The 27938-nt window shown below is 38.5% G+C and overlaps 2 protein-coding genes across 4 annotated transcripts in view; both read right to left on the bottom strand.

Annotated features, from left to right (window-relative positions):
- Positions 1 to 37: 37 nt before the first annotated feature.
- On the bottom strand, positions 38 to 14774 carry LOC306882932 (palmitoyltransferase ZDHHC2-like). Of its 2 annotated transcripts, XM_079437940.1 has the most exons (14): positions 14478 to 14745; positions 7986 to 8012; positions 7245 to 7339; positions 6634 to 6754; positions 6380 to 6449; positions 6255 to 6287; positions 5826 to 5946; positions 5631 to 5669; positions 5111 to 5243; positions 3327 to 3453; positions 3136 to 3228; positions 2247 to 2350; positions 2037 to 2096; positions 38 to 1405 (listed from the first exon to the last, which is right to left on the bottom strand). In XM_079437940.1, the coding sequence occupies exons 1-13, from the start codon at positions 14596 to 14598 to the stop codon at positions 2056 to 2058; spliced, it is 1125 nt and encodes a 374-aa protein (XP_079294066.1). In that variant the 5' UTR covers positions 14599 to 14745; the 3' UTR covers positions 38 to 1405; positions 2037 to 2055. The 2 variants fall into 2 exon arrangements, with proteins under 2 accessions (XP_079294066.1, XP_079294067.1); XM_079437941.1 differs by lacking the exon at positions 5631 to 5669 and having other exon boundaries at positions 14478 to 14774.
- Positions 14775 to 15359: 585 nt separating this feature from the next.
- Positions 15360 to 27938, bottom strand: part of LOC306882928 (calcium uptake protein 3, mitochondrial-like) — a 33661-nt gene continuing 21082 nt past the window's right edge. For both annotated transcript variants that reach the window (XM_079437934.1, XM_079437935.1), the window contains 4 exons: positions 27117 to 27225; positions 26885 to 27042; positions 17313 to 17381; positions 15360 to 16871 (listed from right to left, as the gene is read on the bottom strand). In XM_079437934.1, the coding sequence (XP_079294060.1) occupies positions 17313 to 17381; positions 26885 to 27042; positions 27117 to 27225 (336 nt within the window). In that variant the 3' untranslated portion in view covers positions 15360 to 16871. The remainder of the gene's footprint in view (positions 16872 to 17312; positions 17382 to 26884; positions 27043 to 27116; positions 27226 to 27938) is intronic.

Raw genomic sequence — 27938 nt, 5'->3', positions numbered from 1 at the left:
AAATATGGTTCTGTAACACTATTGAAACAACACTGTAGCACTTAATAAAATATCACTTTATTTATCTTACAGTAACACTCATCAAGGCATATCATTCAATGGCATTATCATACAGAGTCTGACTTTATATGAAAACACATTAAGCTACCAACACACACATAACCAGCAGAATTTTACATACTCTAAAAAAGAACAAAAGCAGCAACAACAATCGGCTGGTCTACATACACGAAAGCAAGAACCAGTAGAAATCTTGTATCACAGTTTATTTTTAATGTGGTGTGTGAACCTAATCACAAAAAAAAACTTTTTGTTCCATAAAAACTACAAAACAGACGTCACACCACAATTCTTGGCATTTCTGAGGTTTTGTTCAAGCCTCAGTCAAAATCAAGTACAAGTACGTTTACATTTACATGCAATAACTGCTGAATCAAACTGAGATAAGAAATATGGTAGTAAGTACATTATCAGAGCCCTTGGATAAATCAGATGTGATACAAAACCACGTCTTTATTAAGATTTGCATTAATTGTGCAAACAGTTATGAAAAGTATGTTTAAAATAATCAAATATACTGACTTTTAATAGTGAAATATTCTCTGCAGCTGCAGTGTAATAATGTATTTGGAGTTAACACGATACATTATATACTTTGCATACTTGATTCGACAGAACCATCAAGAAAACATCAGGACAAAGACGATTTAAAAACTGAAATGATCTGTTCAAAGTGCATATAGAGTATTTTTCTTTTCCCTGTGCTTGTCAGGTAAAAACTTGATTAAACAGTTTTTTGTCTGAATATCCAGCGCTAAAAATGGCCTAAAATATTTGTTACATCAGTTTTTTTGCCTGTGTATGACCTGTCATGACCGCTGGGATCCAGACTTAAATGTGACGGACAGGATCCTCACTGACACGTTGTCAAATCAAATAGATTATAGTTATGATGTGCAAATCTTTATGGTAATGAATAAAATAATAGATGCTGCTGCATTTCAACAATGCAGGATCAAAAACAGGGTCAAATTTGTCAAAGTCTAGTGCAATAGCACTTGGGCTTTTCACTGTTCACATTCCAAACATGACAAACGACTACGTACCACCATCACACAGCATGCATAAATACTTCACATTTTCCAGACTAACAAAAACGCCACCTGCTTCAGCACTGCTTACACCACGCAAGCTATATTCAAGGCATTTACCATACAAACGTCTACATTTTTTTAAATGTGGGTCTTGCAGGAACCACGGTAATGTTACCAAATGTTTAGCCACATCTGTGGGCATCATCAGGCACGTTAAGATAGCCATACAGTTTGCAAGAAGGTGAAAGAGACTCTGGTCTCCTCACATCCTCACTGTTCCACCGACAACAGGCATCACTAGCACAAAACTCCTAGAGAAAGAAAGTCAGTTCATTAGAAGAAGCTATTAAGACATTCAGGGATTCCAAGAATATTATATTATAGGCTATTATTATATATGGTAGGTAAGTCTGGGATCAGTTATATATATATTTTTTTTTAAAAATTAATGCTTCTATTCAGCAGGGATGCATCAAATTAATTAAAAGTGATGGAAGAAACATTTGTTTAAACGTTTCAAAATATCTCTTTTTCAGATAAATGTTGATTATTTGAACATTCTATTCTTCAAAGTATCCAGAAAAAAAAAGGATCACAAAAGTTTCCACAAAAAAATATTAAGCAGCATTTATAATGAGGAGGAATGTTTCTTGAGCAGAAAATCAGCATATTAGAATGGTTTCTGATGTGACACTGAAAACTGGAGTACTGATGCTGAAAATTCAGCTTTACATCACTGGAATAAGTTACAGTATACAGCTATTTTAAATCGTATTAATATTTTACAGTATTGCTGTTTTGTCTGTATTTTTAATCAAATCAATGAAGCCTTGGAGTGCTTTAGAGACTTATTTCAAAACTGTTACAGTACTGTAATTTTGAAATACTTCAAAGTTTTACTATCTGAAAATAAATCATATATTATAGCAATAAGTAACAAACCTGTTTCATTAACGCGTTCCTAAGTTTCCTTCTCAATAGTCAAGGCTGGGTTGCTCGTACCTGTTAGATAAATACAGATTGAGCGCCATGTTGTTTGACCACATTGTAATACACATTCATAGCTGCAAATTTATCTCATATCTATAGTCAAGGCACACAGAACACTCAAATTAGCAGTGTTTTGTATTGATCTCAGATGTGGCCTATCACCTCGCTTGTCTCGGTCTTCACTTCCCTCTGACTGTCCGTTATTCAGCAGTCGGCTTTGAGACTCTCTCAGAGGTTTAGGTGGAAACTGATTGGATTCTTCAACACTAGAAAAGAATGAAAAGGGCATGAATGGAAAGCTATGCATATCATCATTACAGTATTCCACAATGCAATGTGCATTTCTAGTGTGACATTGGAACCAGAAGTAATATCTACTACAAATTTCTTTCTTGACTCTGTTTGATTGCATTTTACACGCTTTCCTGTATTTATTTTTATATATTTGTATTTTTTCCATATTGTTATATACAATGTAAAATCTAATGTTAACCTTACTTAAAGCATGCAAACTGACTGCCTTAAAAAACTACGTAAAAAAGACATTTTGGTTAAAATAACTAATTTATTTTAAGTTAAATATAGTATGTGTGTATTAAAATTTAACTCATATTTCAGTTGAGCTAAGTAATGTAACATTCACTGCAACTTGGAATTTCTCAGTTGTATTTACTTGAACAGCAATCCAATTTAATTGTTAAAATCATGCAAACCTTAAAAAGCCTTAAAGATCAAGTAAGCCTAAATTAAGTGCTTCAACTGTCCAGTTAGCAATAGCACACATGCTATGAATAAAGTAGTCTATAGTCATCTACTACAGTATCCATCCTCATCCTAAGCTCAAGCTCTACTCCTTAGCACAATAACCTCCCAAAAAAGCAGACATAACAGAAACCAAACAAAACAGAGCATTAAACACTAACAGATCTCCTCCTATGTTAATCTTGTGCAAGAACAGATAAAATAACAGTTAATTTCAACATTTACTCCTCTGAAGCAAAACATGCTGGAAACTATAAACTAGCTCGACATAATGGTACAAATAATCAACCTTTTGATTGAAGGGTTGCGTCCAGAGGGTGAGGAGGGTTGTTCAGGGTCTGCGTTCACTAGACATGTGGGGAATGAACAGCCATCGCCCAGACTGCAGAAACACAATGTGATGCTGAGGGAATGAGATCACAGAACACTCACACCAATCTCACACCAATGTTTTCAGTGCTACTGAACAATAACTGATACCTTGAAAAAACAGGCAACAGCCAGTATGTCTTTTCATCTCCAAACACTTGGCGAAAGTTCTTGCTTGTTCCTAAACTGAAGCCGTTCTTGTCTGGTCCGTGCTGGAATGCAGGAGCTCTGAAAGCCTCTGATAAGAGATGCATTTAAACCACATAAATACAAAGATGTTTCATATACAATCCTACATAATTTTCTTTTTTTTTTCTCTAAACATTGAATGCTGTCAAGCTTGACATATTAAATATTAGTCATAAAAATATATATATTTTTTAAAAGAACAGTATACTGAACCTTTAGACAAAATATTTTATCGAATCTAAATAAAATAAAAAGGTTTTTAGGCTTTTATTGCTCAGTTAGTATAATAGGATAAGCTGAAGCTCATATTCTAGGAGGAAAAAACACCAGTTTTATTCAAAAGCCCAAACCAAGCAAATATATCCAATTTGGTGCAATTTCTGATGTAAGTAAGATTAAATTACTTAGTAAAAGTAGGTAAAGTAAAAGTATGAAGTAAGTAAAAGTAAGATGAAATTCTGATTCTGCTTGTAATGTACATCAACGTGATCTTTATAACACTATAGCATAAACATAAAATGCATTTAAATATCAGTTGTCACTCTGTATCTCCCAATAATATGTCTTCGTAATATGATATTTAAATGATTGAGAGATCTACAAATAAATGTTCCTCAAAAACATAATGTATCGTATGTGACCCTGGACCAACAAAAACAATCATAAGGGTCAATTTTTCGAAATTTAGATTTGTACATCATCTGAAAGCTAAGTTTTCCATTGATATATGGTTTGTTATTATAGGACGATATTTGGCCGAGATGCAACTATTTGAAAATCTGGAATCTGAGGGTGCAAAAAAATATAAATATTGAGAAATCGCATATAAAGTTGTTCAAATTAAGTCCTTATCAACACATATTACTAATCAAAAATTCAGTTTTGATATATTTACGGTAGGAAATGTACTAAATATCTTCATGGAACATGAGCTTTACTTAATATCCTAATGATTTTGGATATTAAATCATTAATATCTAATATCTGTATCATTTTGACCCTTACAATGTATTGTTGGCTATCGCTACAAATATACCCCAGCGACTTATGACTGGTTTGTGGTCCAGGGTCTCATATGTGATACTCACAGTTTAGCATAATTTTTCAAAAAAATATGTATGGATAATCAAGTTGCTTCAGCCCAGTAAGTGTTCATTTAATTACAAACAATATAAAAGTTATTCTTATATTTACTTTATAAAAAACACAAATTTTCATAGCAAAAAGACACATAGACCACAAATTGGAAGGGTGACATTTTCAATTATACTAAAAGTCATTTTACTTGCTAAAGAAGTATAAAGTACTGACTGAAACAAGTGATAGATTGTGTACAACAGGTTTTCAGTAAAGCTTTGATCGTGTAAATCATTTAGAGGCCTTAGAAATTCACATATCAAATATGATACAGTAGGCTTCACAGGGTTGCTGAGATGAATTTTCAACCGTAATGCATCTAGACACACTTGCTTTTACCAAAAGACTGGGCATGTTATCACAGATACATGTTCCCTTGAGGATCTGCCACAAAGTGCAGACTGCAAAAAGACCTAAACACCAACTGCCCCAGATCTGAGCCACTGGATGTATGAGACGTATTTGATCAGGTAGTGCATGGACAGACGATCACACAAAGCAAAATACACTATTGATGAGCCTGTGTTTACTACTGAAATCCAAGGGTAATTAAAACACAGCCCACTCACCCAAGGTGGATCTGTTCTTGCAGACAAGCCAGCAGTGATAAGCAAACAAAAACGCTAGGCTCACTGAGAACGTGGAGGCAGCGAAAAACAGGAACATGATGTGAAACTTGGCTTGGGTATCAGGCAGACCATTCTGTGAGAAACACGGGAAAGACTCTAAAATACACCACAAACAGACATAAAACAAAAAAAACAAGAAACAGCCTAATTTAAGCTAATCGATTTATAGATTTTTACGGAATATAATATGTGGAACGCTCAATTCACATCGTAAAGGTTGAAAAAATTAAACTGAAGAAGTGAGAACAAGCAGAAGAGGGATACATGGTCCCTACGGGCTGTCTTTGCCAGACTACAAAAACATTTTTCTTTTGCCTATGTTTGCTTGTCTACTAGATCTAACAGAAATGGCAAAAACTAAAGTGTTATGCTAAGGGAAACGATCAAAACTACTGGAACTAGAGGAATAAGTCGGTCAATCAAAGCACATCAATAATGTCTGTGATTGACTCAGTCCTACCAAATATTGGATTAGACGATCATGTGTTTTACCATCAACCTTTCAAAATAAAAGCACACTTTTTATTGAAAAGCAATGACCAAAACATGATATTGCTCCGGCCAGTGTTCTATTAAATTACAGACAGCCTATCTGCACATTCAAATTAATTCTGTTTCCTAATATAAGCTGAAGAAATTAATAATTCATACTCACAGTCCAGAACTGAATGAAATACTGCAAGTCTGTGGCAGTGACGAAGAGGCAATACAACAAAGAATATGCTAAGAAGAGCATGAAAAACTTGTAGTTGGCGAAGCCCACGCAATTGTTAACCCTGTCAAAGAAGATAAAAAGCATCTATCAGCCTCAGTAAAATTGGATATTAATATCTATTTTGATTGAAAAATACTGCCCAATATACACTGGAACAAGTGTTACCTTTCTTGACCCTAATTTACATTTATTGTATTTCAAGCAAAAATGCAACAGTGTAGCTATAAATGACCAAATTGAATATTGTTTATTGAAAAAAAGGATTTTCTTGGTCTAATAGAAACCCAGAAATGTCTGGTGCATGTGTTCCTTCCGAAACAAAAACCTTTTATACTACCTTTGCATTTAATCTACTGAGCCGGTACATACCACGGACAATGGTGATCCATCTTTAAAATGCACCTGTAAAACAGCAGAGGGAGGAGCTGCTAAACTGCAACACAGCAAAATCTAATATGTGTTGTGTCTTTTAAAAAAAAAGTGAAAAGACATACATATCACAGGCAGAGCAATGATGACATCGATCAGGCTTCAGCAGCAGACAGCGATCACAGTAGCGGATAGCTGTATCAAGACAGCTAGTTAAAACAGTTCGATAGGATTCACTGAAGACAGATTGAAACAAATGCAATTGTCTGTGGCCATTATTTGTAACTGAACCTAAATCTGGGCTGAATGGACTGTTACAAACATGGCCTGCTAACCGTGGCACAATTAGGAAGCGCTGAACTTAAAGAAAAGTGCCCACCTCCAGACATTGTGCGTGTGTAAATGGGCAAATCCTTAGCAATTCTCCTCAAGATCTCCTGTTGAGATTCTCTCCGATCTTCATGCTCTAATAGCTCTTTGTCAGAATGTGACAGGTGGAACTGAAAGGAACAGATGAAAACCAAAACATTTTGATATTTCTGCGTGACAAGCAGCACGCTCTTCACTCAGAGATGTGAGAGGAGTACGACTGATTGCCAGTATGAGCCATATGTGGTTTCTCTATTACAGTTTGTTTCTCATTCTCTCGGTTTGAAATAATAACCACTTGCAGTGAGATACTATAGTCACATGCAATTTACAACCCAACATGCTGTTTTTTCAATATGTGTAACAGACGATTCATCCTAATGGGAGTTATACCATATATTTACAAATATTACATAATCTCTGTCTGCAGGAAATAATATCCATTATAAGCCAACACCTCATAAATCAAGCCGAGTATGCAATAACATTTAAATTGATTTCTTACTTACAGACGACCACATTCTAGTCTCTTCAGGTGTCTTCTATTCATTCCTCATAATGTTTACTATGAAATGAATATCTATTAATGAATAACTTATTTCCGTAATTAAATATACTCACCTCTTTGAGTGGGTTCATAGGTTTTGTGAAGATGGTTTGCCAGTATGACCACACAAACAGGATGAAAAGCACATGATATACCAGGAGGTAAACTACTGTGATACAAAACAAATATTGAAAAGTGATTAAAAATAGAGATTTCATAATTAAAACATCATCATTATTATTATTGTTTAAGATTATGATGAAAGATTATTAAACTTTGGTGTGTAACCTGGCTCGTTGTTGTTGTTGTTTTTTTGTTAACAAATTTCAGCAGGCAAATAATAAACACACACACAAACACACAGGAAAATATGGGTGAAAATATCCCACTGACTGAAGGTTTGGGGTGAGTAAGATTTTTTTTTACGTTTTTGAAAGTTTCTTATACTCACCAAAACTGCATTTATTTGATCAAAAATATGGTAAAACAGTAATATTGTAAAATATTATTACAATTTATTATGTTAATATGATTTATATGATTTAAAATGTCATTTAGTCCTATGATGGCAAAGCTGAATTTTCAGCATGATGTCTTCAGTATCACAATCCTTCAGAAATCACTCTAATATGCTGATTTGCTGCTCAAGAAACAATTCTGATTATTATTAATGTTGAAAATGGTTGCGCAGCTTCGTTGCTGCATAAAAATCTTACTGACGTCAACCCTTTGAATGGAACATTAAAAGACCCACTTACATTTTCTTTAGAAAATGCAAAAATCAGTAAAAACACTGTAAGAAAATGCTGACTTACTTTTCTCTCCCATGTTTCCAATAGTTTCTGCAGAGGAAAGAGAAAGGTAACTTTGTCTCTAAAACTTTGTTAATGCTGTATGATTTGAATTCTGCACTGGCTATTATTGTACAAACGGTAGGTCAGAATCTCCTTGTGCATTTCATAGAAGGTCAGTGAGCAGCAGATGGTTCTCAGCACAGTTCTCTGATCGCTGTTGCTGGAACTCACGCTGCACGGAGACTCTTGATCAGATGCCCAAATTCACTAGCTCATAATTGCATCTCTTCAACTGGTGCACTTTTCTTAAGCTATATTGTGGTGACGAGGTTAGAGATGCTAACCACAACCACACAGGAAAATAGCTCAGTTTCAAAAACAAGATACGACCACCCTCACAGATGACACAGAAGGTATCACATCAGTGACAGCCTTGTACCTTTTTTCTGAGAGCAAGAATATAGTTTCTTCAATAAATATCTAGTTCTTTAAGTTTACTGTGAAGCTGCAGTGTCCTAAAAGCCTCATTAGATTATCCTCTTATTTAATGTGGTTGGGCTGCACTACTCTCCATCCAAAATATGCTCTTTGAAAGATGATAGTGCCTGGCTACTTCCTCTGAAGCACAGAGCAGAAATGAAATCCCAGAATGCAGTGCATCTCCAATTGAGTATGTGTACCCTAGGGAGCACTCAAGCAAACTTAAACCTGTGATGCGTTTGTGGCATTATAAAGATTTTCATGATTTTGTAATAGTACACAAAAGAATTACTGCGAGTCTGAGTACACATTATATACTGTAAAAAGGTCATTATCATAACACCCTGTCATAGACCTTAGTCAGGTGAGACACCATTTTAATTAACACAGATGAAAATGAGGCTGTGAGGGATAGACTTACAGTCTTAACAATGGCATACACTGTCTTTATAAAACTCCTAGATCACATTTCACTATGTTTTATGGAGATTGTGTTAACTAAGTTTTTTTGGAAAGACATTTGTCAGCTGAACAATCTGTATGTTGTTAGACAACAGTACAGTCCATTAAAAGGGCACCTAATATGCCCCTTTTTTACAAGATGTAATTTAAGTTTCAGGTGTCCCCACAATGTGTCTGTTTATTTTCAGCTCAAAATACCCAATAGATCATTTATAATATAATTCTGAAAATGCCTATTTGGAGTGGAAGCAGAAACATGCTGTTTTCGTGCCTGTATCTTTAAATGCAAAGGAGCTACTGATCCCCAACCCTTTTCCAGGATAGAACAGTGCCTTTGCAGCTCGTAGCTAAGATACTCTGCTAAAAAAAACATCTAGTTGTTTTTGATTATCATGTCTATCGCGCTGAAATCATGCGTTTTAAACCATATTAGTTTAAACCTCTGATATACGATTTTCTGAGCGCACACATCTGAAGCATGTGCTCAGAAAGTGGCTGTCACACAGCATGTGAGTAAAGGCCCCCGATATACTTAAAACAAAGTTAGCTTTCGTTCTTCATTTGGGGGCAAAAAGAAGTTTGAAAAGGCTGAGCGACGGTATACTGTTTTCGAACATTCAATCACCCCCGTGCTGCTGGAGGCCAAGTAGGGCTCGCTGCAATCCACAAGATCCAGGGGGCGTGGTTGGATCCACATCTAGGGAGTGGAGATGGGTAGGTTTAGAGGTGAAGATGGGGTGGGTTTAGGGATCAGGGGGTGGAGATGGGTAGGTTTAGAGGTGGAGATGGGGATGGGGTGGGTTTAGGGATCAGGGGGTGGAGATGGGTAGGTTTAGAGGTGGAGATGGGGTGGGTTTAGGGATCAGGGGGTGGAGACAGGTAGGTTTAGGTATATGTAAGGTGGGAGGAGTTGGATCTGGATCCAGCCACGCCCCTGGATCTTGTGCAGCGAGACGCTCCTCCTGGAGGCGGGGTGTAGATTAATGTAAACATGTGTTGCGACGCTCACGCGTCTGCCCTAAACACAACAACGATGCAATGAAGGTGTATCTAGGTCTTTTATTAAACTAGATAAATTATTACACTTTTTTTATATTTTATGTGTTGTCATAATTTGATAAAAACAAAGGTTTATTATTATAAACACATTGTAGGTGCTTATCTGTTAAAGGGGTAAATCTATGGAATAAATGTGATATGGAACTAAAATTATGTAATTCACTTCGCCAATTTAAGAAAATTTATAAAAATAAGGTGATTATTATATGACTCAGTATTAATAAATTGTGGTTGTATTGTTAAAAAATTGAAATAATAGCTGGAGTGTGTGTTTGTATGTTTGTTTTGAATTATGTTTGTACATTTTGGGAAATGTTTTTGTAATATTGTTTATTTTGTGTTATTTAACTTAGTGAAAAGCGTCGCCCATTCAGTTAATTATGTATAAAGGTAGGCATAATAAGCAAGGCTTCTGTCTACTCCTTTTTCGATAACTATGTATTTTATTTATTTTGTGAAAATTTGTCTGTGAGGACCGGAATAAAATTATTATTGATTGATTATATGTTATGGCATTTCATTTACTGTATATCTTTTAAATTCGCTTATTGAAAGAACAACAGCAGCAGAAGTATGGTGTAACATTTATTTGAAAAACATGTATTTGGTACTTGCTACCTTATATCTTTACTCTTTCATTTCATTCTTTTCATGGGTTTGAAAAACTTGCATCTGATGTTTCTCTACGTCGCCACCAAGCTTCGTTGCGATTTCTTTAAATGCTTTCTCTGAATCTTTAAAGTCTCCCCGCGAGTAATTGTACAGGTGCGGATATATTTGTGGCAGTTCAGTTATTCGACACAGTGTATCTATGTTGCTAATGACTTGGACATGTTCTCCTGCCTGACCTTTGTTGAATGAGAAACGAACCGGGGAAAAAAAAATTGTGGATCAAAGAATGTGGAGTTCCAGAACACACCCACCGATTGCGTAATCGCCACGGACCAATGGTAGCTCAAAGGTGTTTAGGAGCCAAAACGAACTTCCCAGAAAGTTCACTTACACTTGAGCTGTATTGAACTGCTGAAACGAACCCAAAACGAACTTAGTTTCGGCCTGATTTTTTTTTAAATGACGTCATATCAGTTCGTTCTTCGATTTTGTTTGAAGTATATTGGGGCCTTAACTATACTAAGTTCTCTTTCATGTCTTACTGCGCTTAAACTGTGAAATACACACAAGTTTATGTTAAAAACATAAGTTACAAAAACACAAAGTAAACAGCTAGGAAAGAAATCCCATCTTTATATTAGTTTGGAGTATTAAGTGACAGCAGCATAATATACAGTATCTACTGCTGCATACGCTGTTAATATGAACCAAACAATAAAATAAAAACAGAAAATCACTCACTGCTCTTGACTGAATAACTTCTGTAGCTTTAAAGGGGTCATCGGATGCCCATTTTCCACAAGTTGATATGATTTTTAGGGTCTTAATGAAAAGTCTAACATAATTTGGTTAAAATTTCTCAATGGTAGTATAACACCCTTTTTACCTTGTCAAAAACAGTTCTGTTCACAGCGACCCATTTCGGTGCATGGCTATTTAAATGCTAATGAGCTCTGCTCACCCCGCCCCTCTCTTCCGTGGGGTGACGAGCCGTTCTCTGAGACTGTACACTTTAGTCACATTCAGCCATGGAATTTGCTAACTAGCACATTATTAGGAAAGGCGATTTGCAAAGATTCATAAAAAAACGTTACACTCACTTATTCTGTAGGTGAAGCTGGATCACGAATGATTTGCGCGAACATAGACGGATTTAGGTAGATCAGGGGACGCATTCCCTTCAAAAACAAAAGTAATCCTCTGCGTCTTCAGTGACTCAGATGTCGGGAGTAAATGATGACTGCTTTATTCATTATTACATCCAACAATAAAACACCTCAATCGCTTAGGAGACATTCTTGTCTACTCCTGCTCCGGCATCAAAACAATGGCGGACTGTTGACAGCTCACTATGGGCGGGTCTAAGGTAAAACACCAGTGTCAATCAACAATTGTGGGAGTGGCCTGGGTCTGTGTGACATCACAGAACCAAGAATCTGAGAACAGCTTGATTTGAGAAAGGGGTTATGATTTTTGAGGATTAAAACACTGGGTGGATTTTTCTCATTATAGGGTGGTTGTGTATACACACTGCCAACACACATTTCAGTTCAAACAACATGTAAAAATGAATTTTGCATCCAATGACCCCTTTAATAAGAAGACATGTCTTACATGAGTGCTGCTTCTAAATGCTCTAGCATGCAGATAAACATGGCAAAGATGATTTATGGAGATTAAAAAAGGAGCAGGTGGATTTTTTAATTATAGGGTGGTTGTGTACACACACTGCCAACACACATTTATGTTCAAACAACATGTAAAAGTGAATATTGCTATATTGGTGCCTTTTAAACACAGTGTACATCTTTCCCTTCACAGCCTCGTTTTCAATCCTGTCAATATGGCGCTACTCTGACTAAAGTCTACTGGTATATAACCCTCTCCATTAGAGTAATAAAAACCGTCAACAGATGACGAGATTCATTATTTGCAATTTCAACAATTAAACCGTTTCTTTCCCTGAAGGTGTCAGTGTTGCTGTCTAGGACATGTCAAATGTGTTTGTTGCTAAACTCAGTGTGCAGCACAAGTGATTTGACAGCAGAAATAGGTCAAGTAGAGATTGGTGAGGTTGAGTTTGACAGCTTGGCGGTGAGATTAGCGTTGAGACATAAGGATCAGTAGACAGTATGTTCATAACAACATTTGTCACCTAAGGTTCGGTAAAGACTCATTGACCTCTCATTATCATGGCTTGCTAAGACAGATGCAAAGACAGTATTAACAAGTGAACGGATCTTTTAAACCAATACTGTTTGTAATGGTTTTGGCTATTCACATGCTTGTTGCAATGAGCCAACTAGATAATCCTACTGAACCAATGCAAACTAGTAGCTTTCACATTCAGACAAAAAGCCTTTATGATTTTCATTCTGTCATCTTGGAGTCAAGTGCTCAGTTTGAGTACAAAGCAAGCCTACGAAGACCCAAGGTTTGCAGTTTAGCATAAACTGGTATGAACTGCCAGTGGGAACAGCAGTCAGAAGTGAGGCCTGGTCACTGACGCTTCACTCAGTGAAATCTCTGAGGAACATCACAAAGCTGCTGTTTTATGCACAAATATTTGAACGTCATTTGATTCTATTAAAAGGAATTCAAACACACACCATTAGTCTTCAGTGAAAAACAGGGCATCCTCATGATCATCCACCATTCAAGAGAACAATAAAGCCTCTTCATGCTGTTTTTATGGGACCATGATAGCAGATGTTATCAAAGGAGTGAATGATGTTCTGAAGTTAATGTGAACACAAACCTTTGCTTGTTGCGCACACATAAGCCACAGTCTAAACAAATGACACAGTACATAAAGTTTGAAGATATTTTTACAATTGTTTACAGCAACAAATCAATGGGAGAGAAGATTTTTTCTATGGAGTAGCTATAGAGCAATGCCAAATTGCAATATAAAGTATTGTATATGGATCAGTGACATTATGATTTTTTGACTGGATGTAGGAATACATCGCAGTTTCTGAATTATTACTAGTATTATTAATATTTGTGGGGCATATAGTAAAAATGTGGTATTAACTCTCCTGAGATTGCAACAAAAAAGTTTAATTAAAAATTGTATTATAATTTATTTTTAAAAATTGTTTTCAAATATTCTTATTTAAAAGACTGCCAAGATATTCAAGGTCAATCAGTGTGGCATAAACAACATGAAGAAATCTATTGTCATCATATGACAAGAAAACCATAAAACAGAGGCTGGACCCTACACTTGAGTTTGTAAATATATATATTACATATATTTAATAAAGACATTGAAAATATATTATTTAATATATATATATATATATATATATATATATATATATATATACTTTGAAGTTACATTTTATTCAAACCAAAGCTAAGAAAAACTTCTTATTCATGACTTCAAAAATTCATGATATTTGTAACATCAGAGAAACAGAGACTAGATAGATGTTTGTACTATTTAACTGATGCTTTTTCAAAATGTATGAAACTAACAAATATTACATTTCTAGGAACTTGGCTTATGTATTTTTTTTAAATATCTTTTTTTAATCTCACACATGCATCCTTATCCTTATTAGTCACTGACCCATATATGTTATCAGTTATGTAGTTAAGATGCAGAGACATGCATAATATTATAATATTAAGGGTTCTTATACAGACACTTTCAGAAACACATGCACATATAAAGAGAGAGGTTAAATAAATTAATCTCATACCACTTGACACTAATCATGACCCACTCTTAGTCAGTGTGTTTATAAGCAAATGGACCCCCTTAATAGCAGAGATATTGCTCTAATAAGGGAAGCAGACATATGCATAACATGCTCGAGGCCAGGTGTTATTTATTCATTCACTGTCTCCGTTTCACTCCAACTTCATTCAGAGAGCTGCTTCTAGTCTTACCTATGCAGAGCTGCACTACATAAGCGTAGTAAGACCATGCCACGATCAGACTGATGAACAGCACAGGGATCCAGTATAAAACTCTCCAGCAGTCAACGCTACGCGAGCCCGGCGGCGCCATCTTTCTATTTGATGACCAAAAGTAGCCAAAACGAGCAGTTCAGCCTCACCGAGCTCGCACTGCTCCTAAAACATCATACCGTCTTCCGCGTACAGCTGCGCTTCGTCTGCTCCTCCATCCTCCGGTTCTCCGGTCGCTCTTGTTTGCGGTGTAGCACATCGGTACCGCCCCTTTCTACAAACTTACATGATGCAGTGGAGGTGTTACTACACTAAAGCCTGATTCTACCGGTTTCTATCATCACCATAGGTTTGTCTGCTATAATTTAGCAAAGGTTTTCTATATCTAGTATGTTACTGATACCGCAATGTGTCCTCACACTACAAAATAAAGCCATAAAAATGTGTGAATACACACAATACACTCATTTTCTGCTGTGTCCTCACACTACAAAATAAAGCCATAAAAATGTGTGAATACACACAATACACTCATTTTCTGCTGATAAAAACAGCTTAAACAAGCCAAAGCCGGTTTGTTTGTCTGAGGAACCCCGAAATCTTTTAATGGCTTTATCATGTTTAAATAAACACATATTAATAATGAACACTGCAGGTCTATTAGTTACAGACATGTCTACAAATACCCCCCTCCCACCCCCCACACACACACTATAGTTTAACCATGGTATTTGTAGCAAAACTATGGTTATACAAATGGTAATCAATATGCCAAAAAAACATGGTTACTACACATTTAATACAGTAAAACCATGGTCAATTTTTCTATAGCACAGACCAGAAATCACACAAATTATTATTCTGATTGTGGTTTTTAAATTTATTCAAAACTTTTAAGCAATCTGAATTCTAATGCATAAAACGTATAGGCTACCTCACATAATGGTAATGGCAGATGCACACTGTAATATAGAAGTGAAAAAGACTGATCTTCTTCAAAGATTTACATAAAACAGATAATGAAATAAGCTATTTTAGGTTTTAAAGCTCTAAAACATGGCCTATATTCTGTAGACAAGCATGGTAGGTAAGACTGGAGCTAATTGTCACAAAAAGCAGTTAATAAAGTTTTGAGAAAAAAGGTCCAGATAAATAAATACTTGTTGTCCTGTTTTATGTTGGTTAAATTAGAATAAATAAATAAAAAAAATTCTTATTTCCTGGACAATAATGGTGGTTATGTTCAAAAGCTGTTTGTTGCCAATGATTTAAAATATCTGCACACATGTTGACTTTAAAAAGAAAAAATAAACACCCTGAGATTTATTCACTAGAGTAACGTGTGACAACTAGCCCTGGTCTCCCCTATAATATTACTTAAGACAATGATAATAAAACCGCACACTGCAATATGCAAAAAGACTGTTATATGCTTATTCACCTAAAAGAACAATCAGAAATTGTCAGTATTCTGAAGATACGTCAGTTAAAACCGTTATAAAATTATTCACAGAGATGGGTATAGTATCTCTAAACCTATGAAACCAGGCCTGATTAGAGTTCAGAGGGATTCAGTTTCTTCTGGTTTGTTGTTTTGGCTTCGTAAGATGTTTCTTAAAGGAGCGGCAGTGTAAGAAACTCATGAAAGAGGTGGAGAGAGGGATCTGTATGTGTAGCACATTGTGAGATTACTGAGGACTCATTATTGCTGTGTGCACTCAGCACTGTCAGACCCTGTGTAAGATGATCTAGGTGGTGGGCAGTGGACAAGCTCAGAGAAACTATGTTAGCAATGTGCTCATTGTAAGGAAAGATTATCTGGCTTATAACTCCTAGAGAACAATTCATTGCCAATACGGAACTACGGAGGCATTAAAAACCCAAGAGCACTTTTTCTTTACACAAAATAGATCAATAAATAGAATACATAACTGTACACGCCATCAGAATTCAGCACTTTTCACTTCAACACAGTTCCCTTTAAATTTATGAAGTAATATGTCATCATAAATAAAGACACTACTTTGCAAATCATTAAACAACATAATTTCTCCCAAAATGTGGGCACTGGACCCATTTAAATTTATAAGACCTTTAATAAATAATTATTTGATTAATAAAAGTATCATGGCTATTTCATTAAAGTATTATCCTTTCTAGTTAATGGCTTTTGAAGTGCCAGCCGAGTGACAAAGCTGTAACTACAGTCTAGGGAGGTAGCATGTGTTAATCTAATTATGGCAGTATTTCTATTTGACAGAGTTTGACACGGGTCAGGTAGATAATAGCATTAAGTCACTGAGAACTTTAATCCAACTTGAGTTTCTTCAGTGTGATGTGAGGGTGAAGAGAAACACGCAGCGGGACTTTCACCTGCACAAATCAAAGACATAGAGACAAACGGCATATCAAACGACGATTTATCTACATCATAACTGAATCCAACAGGTGATACTCTGAATACAAATGTGCTTTATAAAAACAGCAACGCCTGTTTATTTCACTCAAACTGCAAATATAGTCAAATTGTTCCCTGTTTTTAGGTGTTTTATAGTGTAAGCCTTTTTCTTGTGGGTTGGGCACTGTATTCTATTACTGTGTTAAGTCCTAATACACTGTGTTAGGCTGGTATCTTGTATCTCTGGATAGCAGACATTAATTTTACAGAGCAATCTGATACTGGTGAAGGAGCTTTGGCTGAATGCTGAACAGTGCTGTACTTAAGTATCATTCATTTGGAATTCTCCAAGGCAATATCATGAAGCCAAACTAAAAACACTGCATAATACCCACTTCATTTTTTCATGAACTTACCTATTTAGCAGCGAGTTCCTTCTTCATGCAGGCTTTAAAGGATGTGAATCTCTCTTCACCTTTATATCCCTGGGTTCACGTGGATAACATAAAGGATCATTTGGTTTTATGTCAACATGAAACATTATCTTCAAAATGCTGACATTTAGTTGATGAAACTACTAGAATACTAAACGAACAATAAATGGCCACTAGATGTCAGCAAAATTGCACGCACAATAAGCATTTACTATAACACTGTTAAAGACAGCAATATAGGGTTTGTATATACAAACGTTTGGGGTCTGTAAGATTTTTGAAAAGAAGTCTCTTATAGTCTCTTTGTAACAATGTTAAAGTCTTTACTGTCACTTTTATAGTGTTCTTGCTAAATTAAAGCATTAATATCTATAAAAAAACTTAGCCAACTGACTCCAAACTATTTAATGTTAGTGTAATAATATTAATAGTAAACCTATTAACAACAGTACAACAATAATGACTAACTTGAATTTGAATTTAAATTGTAAATGTGTCTAAAAAATCTATCCTGTCAAATCGAAATGTGTTATGGTGACTAACAGTTGGTTTGCATATTAAAAACACAAACAAATCTCTCCCAGATGCAAACGTTAATGCCATGTGTCAATTCAAAACCTCAAACCAGATTTCCGAACCACCTGATTTTCTCGTGTAGCGCCTCTCTATATCGTTTCACTATAATGAGAGGTGGCTATCCTGAGTTCTTTCAATTTCTTTTCAATACCAATATGTGAGTTTCACTAATAAATGTATCAGTATTAAACTTGTGTGTGTGTGTGTATTATCACAGTGTATGAAATACTCTTTTCCGTCTAAATCACTATTTAAGCAGTAGTATTTACACTTTAAACAGAAATGCAATGTCTTTCAAATACTTTTATCTTATAAATACTCTCACATTTAACTCAAAAATCACCCTTTTCCCTTAGTCAACTTAAAATATCAGTCAGTGACCACAACAGTTTTATAAAAATGACAGATTTAGTTAGAAAAGGTGTATCAGAAAGTAAAAAGGTATTAATAATCTCACTTGTCAAATCACAAAGGTATTTAACTTCACATTCAAACAATGGGGCCCAAGAAAATAAAATAGCCGGCAAAACTCTATTTTAAATGGAAAATACCCTTCAAATGTTCAAATGATGCAGGCCTGAATGTAGCTTGAGTGCGTTGTAGCCTTAAACGAAATGGCTGCTTCACCAGACAGGCCAAACAAAAAGTGGTACCTTATATACTTAGCTAAAGCCGATGTAAGCGCACACGGACAGGATCAAAAGGCATCAGAACAGGAACCAGGATGAAGAGAGTTGAAGAGAAGAAGATTGATGAGGAAAGTCACATGGTCCACGATACAGCAAAGTCCACACTCGGTAACACTATCCGGCTCCGTCGGGGTCTTTGATTAACGTCACTCTGACAGTTCCACACAGACTTAACTACTCGAGATCGCTGGCCGCTAGCTTGATAGCAAAGTTCATGCAAAACACTAAGCACTAATTTCAGTCTTCGCGTGCGGAGTATGCCACTCACACTGACAGAAATATCACCATTAAAGTGAATAAAAGAGTCCTTGTTGAACACTTTCACTAAAACAGGTGCATTAGCTACATTAACTTTAACCACATTTTCCTTCTCTCCGTACACACACACTCACGTCTCTCTCGTGTCTCTCTCTCCTCCTCCCTTGTACTTTGACCTCAACCGTGATAGGCTCATTACAAAACTTTCAGAAATACAAGAAATTCGAAAAACATTTCTGTAACCCTTTCTTTCTATTCTTACCGGCATCATTAAAGCATCTTCACAAATATTATTAACCAAAAAATATTTAACCTTTTAAATGTAAAACATGAACATAACACAATAGGCTTTTTTCTTATTTCTTATTCTCATTACTGGTCAAGGATTCTTAACTTTTTTAACCTCAAATTCCATTTATCAAACTAGGAAATTATTAATCCCAATTTATATAACTTTTACTAATGATAATGATTTCAACAGGGTTACACCCTCCCCCTTTTAAATGTCTGTGTGTCCTCATCAGACACTAATAAACTAACAAAGGAGTCATAAGGGTATAATAACTACGGTGTCTAGTGTTTTCCTATTTTAATGACTATCCCTCTGTGTACAATAGTCAAAGGCTCATCCCTTGATCTACCAGGCTCATCATAGGTAAGTCTAATAGTCGGCTTGGCAGTTCTCTTGGGTCTAGGCTCAGATCGGGGTTGCGCTCTATCCTCTTGGACCTCAGATACTGCTGCTTGCTCAGACTCCGATTCAGCTTCACTAGTTCCTTCCAGAGCTACTTCTGGATCACACTCTTCATCTTCAGGTCCTGGTTCATAGTTCTGTTCAAACTCTTCTGAGCCGGAATCATTTTCATGTTCTGTTTCAGGATCATCTTCTAATTCAATTACTGGCCTAGCATTATGTAGCACCCTCTGGTCAGGCTCTCTCCGATTGCAACGGTGAGTGACATAATATTCCATGTCAGAGGACGAATCAGAAAACTCCTGTAACTCTTGAATCTCTGGTCTGGAGTCCCTTTGACTTCTCTTACGAGTGTCCGCTCTAGTCTTGGGTTTCTCAGGCGAATCAACATCCTGGTCAGTGAACGGCATTCTCACCAGCTGTCCAATCGGAAGAAGGTGATCCCTGTGTATAGTCTTTGTCCCTAACCTTCCATCCTCCCGCTTGATCTTGAACACAGGTAGGTTTGGCATCTTTCCAACGACAACATACGGGTCAGGACTCCACTTGCTTTCCAGTTTGTGCTTGCCTTTTAAACCTAGATTCCGGAGCAGTACTTTGTCGCCGATCTCTATGGACTGAAAGGTAACTCGACGATCATACAACCTTTTGTTTCTCTGGTGACGTTTGTTTGCAGCATCAGAGGCTAACTTGTAAGCTTGCTTCAAGTCTTCCTTCAGCTTTGTGACATAGCGGGTGTGAGACGCTTCTTCTATGCCATCTGGGGATGTTCCAAAGCACAGGTCAACAGGAAGTCTTGCCTCTCTGCCAAACATTAGATGGTAAGGTGAGTACCCTGTGGCATCACACTTAGTACTGTTGTACGCGTGGACCAGGTAAGGCACATGTTGACTCCACGTACGCTTCTTCTCCCGGCCTAACGTACCAAGCATAGAGAGCAGAGTTCGATTGAACCTTTCTGGCTGCGGGTCTCCTTGCGGATGATACGGCGTTGTCCGCGACTTGCGTATCCCCAGTAAGGTCAACAGCTCTCGTATCAGACGGCTCTCGAAATCTCTTCCTTGATCCGAATGGATCCTAGAAGGCAGTCCATAATGTATGAAATATTTCTCCATCAGAACCTTTGCCACAACATGGGCCTTCTGGCTTTTAGTTGGGAAAGCCTGGGCGTATCTCGTGAAATGATCCGTGACCACTAACACATTACTTATGCCTTTGGAGTCAGGCTCCATGGAAAGAAAGTCCATACACACTAAATCCATAGGCCCCTGACTCACAATCTGGTGCAATGGAGCAGCTTTCTGTATGGGGGTCTTGTGAGTGACACACTCCCCACAGTTCTTAATGTATTCTTCCACATGCTTCGACATCCTAGGCCAAAAGAATCTACCTCGGAGCAAGTCAACAGTTCTTTCTTGTCCAAGGTGCCCCACGTCATCATGCATGGCCTGCATAACCATCTCCCGGAACTCTCTTGGCAGAATGAGTTGACTGACCACTTCTCCGGATGGTCGCTTAGTGTAACGGTACAGCAATCCATCGTTCATTGACAGCTTCCCAGCTTCTCTTTTCAATATGGACAACTCAGGACTCGTGTCCCCCTTCTCTGGCCAGTGTCCACTCCTGATGGCTTGGATGGCCGGTCCAATGGCTTCATCCTCTTCTTGAGCCTTTCTGAGACTCATTTTGGACATGAGTTCCAGGGACTTTAACTCCATGTGTGTTGGAAACGCATATAGGTCAGGAACACAGTGGGGAGATGCTCCAAGCTGAGCAACACAAACTGGTGTACTACATGCAGACTCTGGGATGCAAACTCTCTGGCAGATAGTTTTCACTCCAGACTGAGGTATAGTCACCCAGCCATTGTCATCCTCCTCTGACATGTTCCTGGACAACAGGTCGGCATCAATGTTCTGTCGGCCTGGGCGATACTGCACCTCAAACTCGTACGTTGATAGGGCAGCTAGCCATCGATGCCCCACCGCATTGAGCTTGGCTGTGGACAGCACGTACGTCAGGGGGTTGTTGTCAGTACGTACGGTGAATCTTGCCCCATACAAATAGTCGTGGAATTTGTCAACTACTGCCCACTTGAGAGACAAGAATTCCAGCTGATGTATGGGGTAGTTTCTCTCTGCAGAGCTGACTTTTCTGCTTGCAAAGGCAACTGGTCTCAAGCCTCCAGGGTGTTCTTGGTAAAGAACAGCACCCAGACCCTTCAAGCTTGCATCCACATGCAGGATGTATGGACGTTGTGGATTAGCAAATGCCAGAACAGGCGCATGTGTCAGACAGTGAATTATGTGATGAAACGCATCCGTACAGGATTTGTCCCATCTTTCCCCGAACGGTTCTGATTCTTTCAAGTAGACTTTGTTCACATCTGGGTCATACTTCTTTTTCTTCTGAGTTGGAGCATATCCCTTTGTGAGCTCAGTCAGTGGTCTTACAATTTCAGAATAGTTCTGGATGAATCGACGGTAATAACCGCAAAATCCTAGAAAAGATTGCAACGTCTTCAAGTTTGTTGGCATCGGCCATGCAGTGACGGCCTCAATCTTGTTTGGATCTGGGGCAACTCCATCTGCAGATACAATGTGCCCCAGGTACTTGACCCTTGGCAGACAGATCTGGCACTTGTCCACTGAGAGCTTCAGCCCAACTTCACCGAGACGATCTAGGACCTTGAGCAGTCTCTCTTCGTGTTCCTCAAGAGTTTTTCCAAACACGATCACGTCATCCAGGTATACCAGCACTTGTAAGAGGTTCATGTCACCGACAGCCTTTTCCATCAACCTTTGAAAGGTTGCCGGTGCCCCAGTGATGCCTTGAGGCATTCGTTCGAACTGAAAAAATCCTAACGGGCAAATGAATGCCGTCTTCTCTTTGTCCTCTTCAGACATGGCTATCTGGTAGTAGCCTGAACGCAAATCCAGTACAGAGAACCACTGACTTCCGGTTAAAGCATTCAGCGCATCTTCAATGCATGGTGTAGTGTACTGGTCGGGTATGGTTCGGCTATTCAATAGTCGGTAATCTATGCACATCCTAATAGCCCCAGTCTTCTTTCTAACTACAACTATAGGGGATGCATAGGGGCTCCGCGACTCTGTTATGATCTCAGCCTGCAGCAGTTCTTGTAAATGCTTTCTCACGTCTTCGATATCTGCTGGGGCTAGCCGGCGTGATCGTTGACGGAAAGGTCGGGAATCAGAAAGTCGGATTCTGTGCTCTACTCCTCTTGCTAATCCAACGTCCCACTCGTGCATTGAGAAGACATGAGACTTTTGGGCTAGTTTCTTACGTAATCTGTTCCTCCACTGTTCAGAGATGGGGGAATCTCCAAAATTGATCATGCTCTCATCAAAGTCAGAGGAAGCAGTCTCCTTAGGGGGAATCGTCGCCACTGAATCAATGTGGTACACACATCCAATCACTGTTCCCACAGGTATGGAAGTTTCTCTTGAAGATTCGTTTTTGAGTAGTATTCTCAAACTGTTGACATCCAATGCCCCACTGGGCACAACCATGGGATGAAAAATCACATCAGCAGGTAAGGCAGCTGCGGGTGAGGAGTCAATCATCAGGATTTCTTGAGCAACAGGCTCCCTCAGCTCGACTTTGCACACAACCTGAGTGTCACCATCTGGGGGTAAGACCAAGGGGCCTGGACCCATCCATCTGACACGGCCCGCCTCCTCCTCTTGGACCGGGACTGCAACACCCTTTAGAGTAGGTTGATCTTCCTCCACATGAACACGAAGACCTAGTGTTCGGGTGACATCAATGCCATTGACTTTGCATTGATTCACCAAGCGTCTAACATGGCTCGCGTTGGTGCCCACAATGACAGACGTCTTATCTTCACTCCTGGGGTTAGGACATATGAGAGCTAGGACAGTTACAGTCTGACTGGTTCCTAATACCTCAGCTGGATACTCCATATCAACTACCACGTAGCCATGGTAAGGGTAGCTAGCTCCAGACTCACTTAAACCCCACAGGGAAAGACCAGCTACTGGCTGAATGGGGATATCAGACAAGTACTTCTGGTACCAGTGTTCAAAAATGATTGTCACCTGAGAGCCACTATCTAATAGAGCAGTACAGGGTTGTCCATTAACCTTCAGCGGCACCAGGCTAGGCGGCCCAACTAACCCATCAGGAACATGCACACTCTCAAACATGTCAGCTGTACTTTCCTTAACGGAACAGTTAACTGCATTTGTGGTGGCATCACTTGACGACTGGTTGTTCTTGGACAACTTCAGAGCTTGGATAAGTCTCTTGATAACTTTAGCCTGGTTTTCTGGGCTTTGACACTTCCTGGCGAAATGCCCACTCTCACCACATCGATAGCAGAAGTGTTCCTCCGATACTTTGAATGATCGTTGTGGGGAGCTGGCTACTGGTTTGGAGGTATTCACAGCTGAAACGGCAGCTTGAGGTTCGGCTACTTTATTTGTGACTTTCTGTTGCAAGCGCTTCATTTGTTTCTTCAAAGCTGCTATCTCACTGTCCGAACTGCACTCACTGTACACTACATTTGGGGGAATTTGTTCACTGCTAACTGACGTGTCTTGAGCTGGCTTAGACACAACAGCAGCAACCAAGGCCTTTAGTTCTTTGATCTCCGACTTCAAGTTCTGAATTTCAGTCTGTTTCACATCAGCATTCTGCCTTCGATCTCCACCTTGCAGGACAGGAGTTATCTTCTTTCGTGAGGCCTCATATTCCTCTTCTGTGCGTATCTCCTTCAACAGCTGGAGAAAGGTGGGGGGCTTTGCTCTTCTCTCTCTCAGACGAAGGTTAACTAACATCAGATCAGAGGCTATCGCACCACGCAACAACTGGTCCAGTCTTGCTTTATCTGCACATCCAAGGGGGAGACCATCTCTCTGCACCACCCTATTTAACGACTGTTCAAGACGTCTGAGGAAGTCAGACAGCTTCTCACCTGGTTGTTGCTGCAGTAGACGAAATGCAAAATACAACTCTTCTCCTGACTCTGCTGTCCCAAAAGCATGCTCTAGTGCCTCTAAGCAGTCTTCAGGGCTCACTTCAGGATCACTGGCTCGTATTGCTTTTACAATGTCAAGCGCCGGGCCTCTAAGACTTTCCATCAGTCTCCGCCTCTTCTCTTTGTGAGAGCAGTCACACTCTTCCACCATGAGTCGTGCTTGACCCAACCAGTGGTCAAACTGCTCTTCTCCAGCGGGGGTGGGCAACATACCAGAGAAAGTTCGAAGGCGGCGATAGCTTCCGTGCTCACTTGATGACTTGGACGTCTTGTCCAGTAAATCACTCACAGCTCGCAGAATGGCCTCTGTTGACTTCGCAGCAGCCCCGTCTTCAGGGAACAATGTGCGAAGGTCTTCAACATGTTTACCTGGAGCTTGTTGCATTCCGGACATATCAACTTGTGTATTGGCTCGCGCTGCATCCGCTATGATGACAGGCCACGGCCCTCCACCATCGATAGGAAGCACTTCAACGGGAACAATTTTGCCTTTTACTACTTCCTTGCATTCACACAAAACCAAGTATCGGTTTAGTTGTCTGTTGAAAGTTCGCCCTCTGACTCGCACACGTCCCAAACACTTCACTGTTTGCATTGTCTCTTCTATTGCACTTATGTCTACTTCTTCTCGAATGAGCACCATGACTGCATGAGCCTCATCTAATGCCTCGCCACGGCACCATCCCTTTAAGTCTGATACTAGCGGTTCCATACTGTCCATTTTAGCTTAGTAGTTAGCACGATTTAAAGCTTCAGAATGCAAATTTTCAATGTAAAAGGTACAAAAACAAGAAACCCACATTAAGGATCCCAGCGGTGCCTCCAATTTATGTAGCGCCTCTCTATATCGTTTCACTATAATGAGAGGTGGCTATCCTGAGTTCTTTCAATTTCTTTTCAATACCAATATGTGAGTTTCACTAATAAATGTATCAGTATTAAACTTGTGTGTGTGTGTGTATTATCACAGTGTATGAAATACTCTTTTCCGTCTAAATCACTATTTAAGCAGTAGTATTTACACTTTAAACAGAAATGCAATGTCTTTCAAATACTTTTATCTTATAAATACTCTCACATTTAACTCAAAAATCACCCTTTTCCCTTAGTCAACTTAAAATATCAGTCAGTGACCACAACAGTTTTATAAAAATGACAGATTTAGTTAGAAAAGGTGTATCAGAAAGTAAAAAGGTATTAATAATCTCACTTGTCAAATCACAAAGGTATTTAACTTCACATTCAAACAATGGGGCCCAAGAAAATAAAATAGCCGGCAAAACTCTATTTTAAATGGAAAATACCCTTCAAATGTTCAAATGATGCAGGCCTGAATGTAGCTTGAGTGCGTTGTAGCCTTAAACGAAATGGCTGCTTCACCAGACAGGCCAAACAAAAAGTGGTACCTTATATACTTAGCTAAAGCCGATGTAAGCGCACACGGACAGGATCAAAAGGCATCAGAACAGGAACCAGGATGAAGAGAGTTGAAGAGAAGAAGATTGATGAGGAAAGTCACATGGTCCACGATACAGCAAAGTCCACACTCGGTAACACTATCCGGCTCCGTCGGGGTCTTTGATTAACGTCACTCTGACAGTTCCACACAGACTTAACTACTCGAGATCGCTGGCCGCTAGCTTGATAGCAAAGTTCATGCAAAACACTAAGCACTAATTTCAGTCTTCGCGTGCGGAGTATGCCACTCACACTGACAGAAATATCACCATTAAAGTGAATAAAAGAGTCCTTGTTGAACACTTTCACTAAAACAGGTGCATTAGCTACATTAACTTTAACCACATTTTCCTTCTCTCCGTACACACACACTCACGTCTCTCTCGTGTCTCTCTCTCCTCCTCCCTTGTACTTTGACCTCAACCGTGATAGGCTCATTACAAAACTTTCAGAAATACAAGAAATTCGAAAAACATTTCTGTAACCCTTTCTTTCTATTCTTACCGGCATCATTAAAGCATCTTCACAAATATTATTAACCAAAAAATATTTAACCTTTTAAATGTAAAACATGAACATAACACAATAGGCTTTTTTCTTATTTCTTATTCTCATTACTGGTCAAGGATTCTTAACTTTTTTAACCTCAAATTCCATTTATCAAACTAGGAAATTATTAATCCCAATTTATATAACTTTTACTAATGATAATGATTTCAACAGGGTTACACTCGGATCTCAGAAACCTGTTTTAAGGCTCACCAGTGGATTATAACTCTGCCGTTATTGCCATGAATGCTGGAAAAATTGCATTTAAACAACTGGAGAAAACCATCAACCTTCCCCCCATATTTACCCAGGAGCCACGATGCAGCCGGTCCTTCATTATCCCAATGAACTCCTTGTAGCTCAGCTGGTCATCATGGTCCACGTCAAAGATCTTGAAAACAGTGTTCACAAGGTGTCGTGACAGCTTCAGGCCAGTGGCCACGTAGACCGCACGTGCAAACTCATCTGTGAGGACCAAACATCATTACCCACAACAGTTTCAGGAGTAAATGGATTATATGAAAGGCTTATATGTTTACCTTGTCCAACTGGGCGATTTGCATAGTTGTACATTTGCATGGCAATGGTAAAATCCTCTAAGTTGTTGAGGAACTGAAAAAAGGTCCTAAACTCTTCAAATGTGATGCCCTAGAAGAGACGATCAGTGTTAAATCAGATGAAATCCTAAATGTTCTTTTTAAGAGGAACCTTTGGGCAAAGGAAAGATAATTAAGTCAGAGTCTTTATAATATGACAGCACTCATGCAGAGAGCTAGTGCATAAAATGATGAGTTTCAAAATATATCGCTATGGTCTCCGAATAATAAATGCAAAACAAACAAGACAATACTGCATCATGCCACACTTTTCCATCCAGGAGGACACCTTAAGTGTCTGTGGTACCTTGAAAAGTGATAACAGATCCCAAGACAGAAAACAGCAAAGTCAAACAATCCCAGCACACATCTCTTCTGCTCCTATAATTTGAGCTGTCGACACCTTTAGATTGTTTTGTTTAAGGAGAGGTCGGGTAGCTTGTCGACTCTTCTAAAGAAGATTAGCCTGATACTTGCATACATAAAAACAAAAGGGCAAATATCTCAGCAACAGCAGATTACCCAAACAGCAGCCCTTTTGATTTCCACTCATCCATTTCCAGGCACTAGACCCACGTCTTTTTCTGAAGCCTCTCTTTCAACCAATAACAACCGTTTTACAAATGATCTAATGAGTAATATGTGACGCTTTGGTGGTTTTACAAGTTAAGCTGTATTGCAATATCTCTTAACGTAAGAATAAAAACCACTTATATAGCAATGGCCATGAGCAACTGAAAATAATCTAACCTCATAATGTGAGGG

Source organism: Barbus barbus (assembly GCF_936440315.1).
Source record: "Barbus barbus genome assembly, chromosome: 17".
Classification (NCBI taxonomy): Eukaryota; Metazoa; Chordata; class Actinopteri; order Cypriniformes; family Cyprinidae; genus Barbus; species Barbus barbus.
The sequence above is the reverse complement of the archived record's forward strand: the minus strand, read 5'-3'. Positions and strand labels throughout refer to the sequence as shown.

Excerpts from the sequence above, each read along its gene's own strand:
- LOC306882932 (XM_079437940.1), bottom strand. The coding sequence starts at position 14,598 with ATGGCGCCGCCGGGCTCGCGTAGCGTTGACTGCTGGAGAGTTTTATAC. Across the intron at positions 5,244-5,630 it reads ATCGTCTAATCCAATATTTG|AATGGTCTGCCTGATACCCA; the intron begins GTAGGACTGAGT and ends TGTTTCTCACAG. Across the intron at positions 3,229-3,326 it reads CTGTTGCCTGTTTTTTCAAG|TCTGGGCGATGGCTGTTCAT; the intron begins GTATCAGTTATT and ends GTGTTTCTGCAG.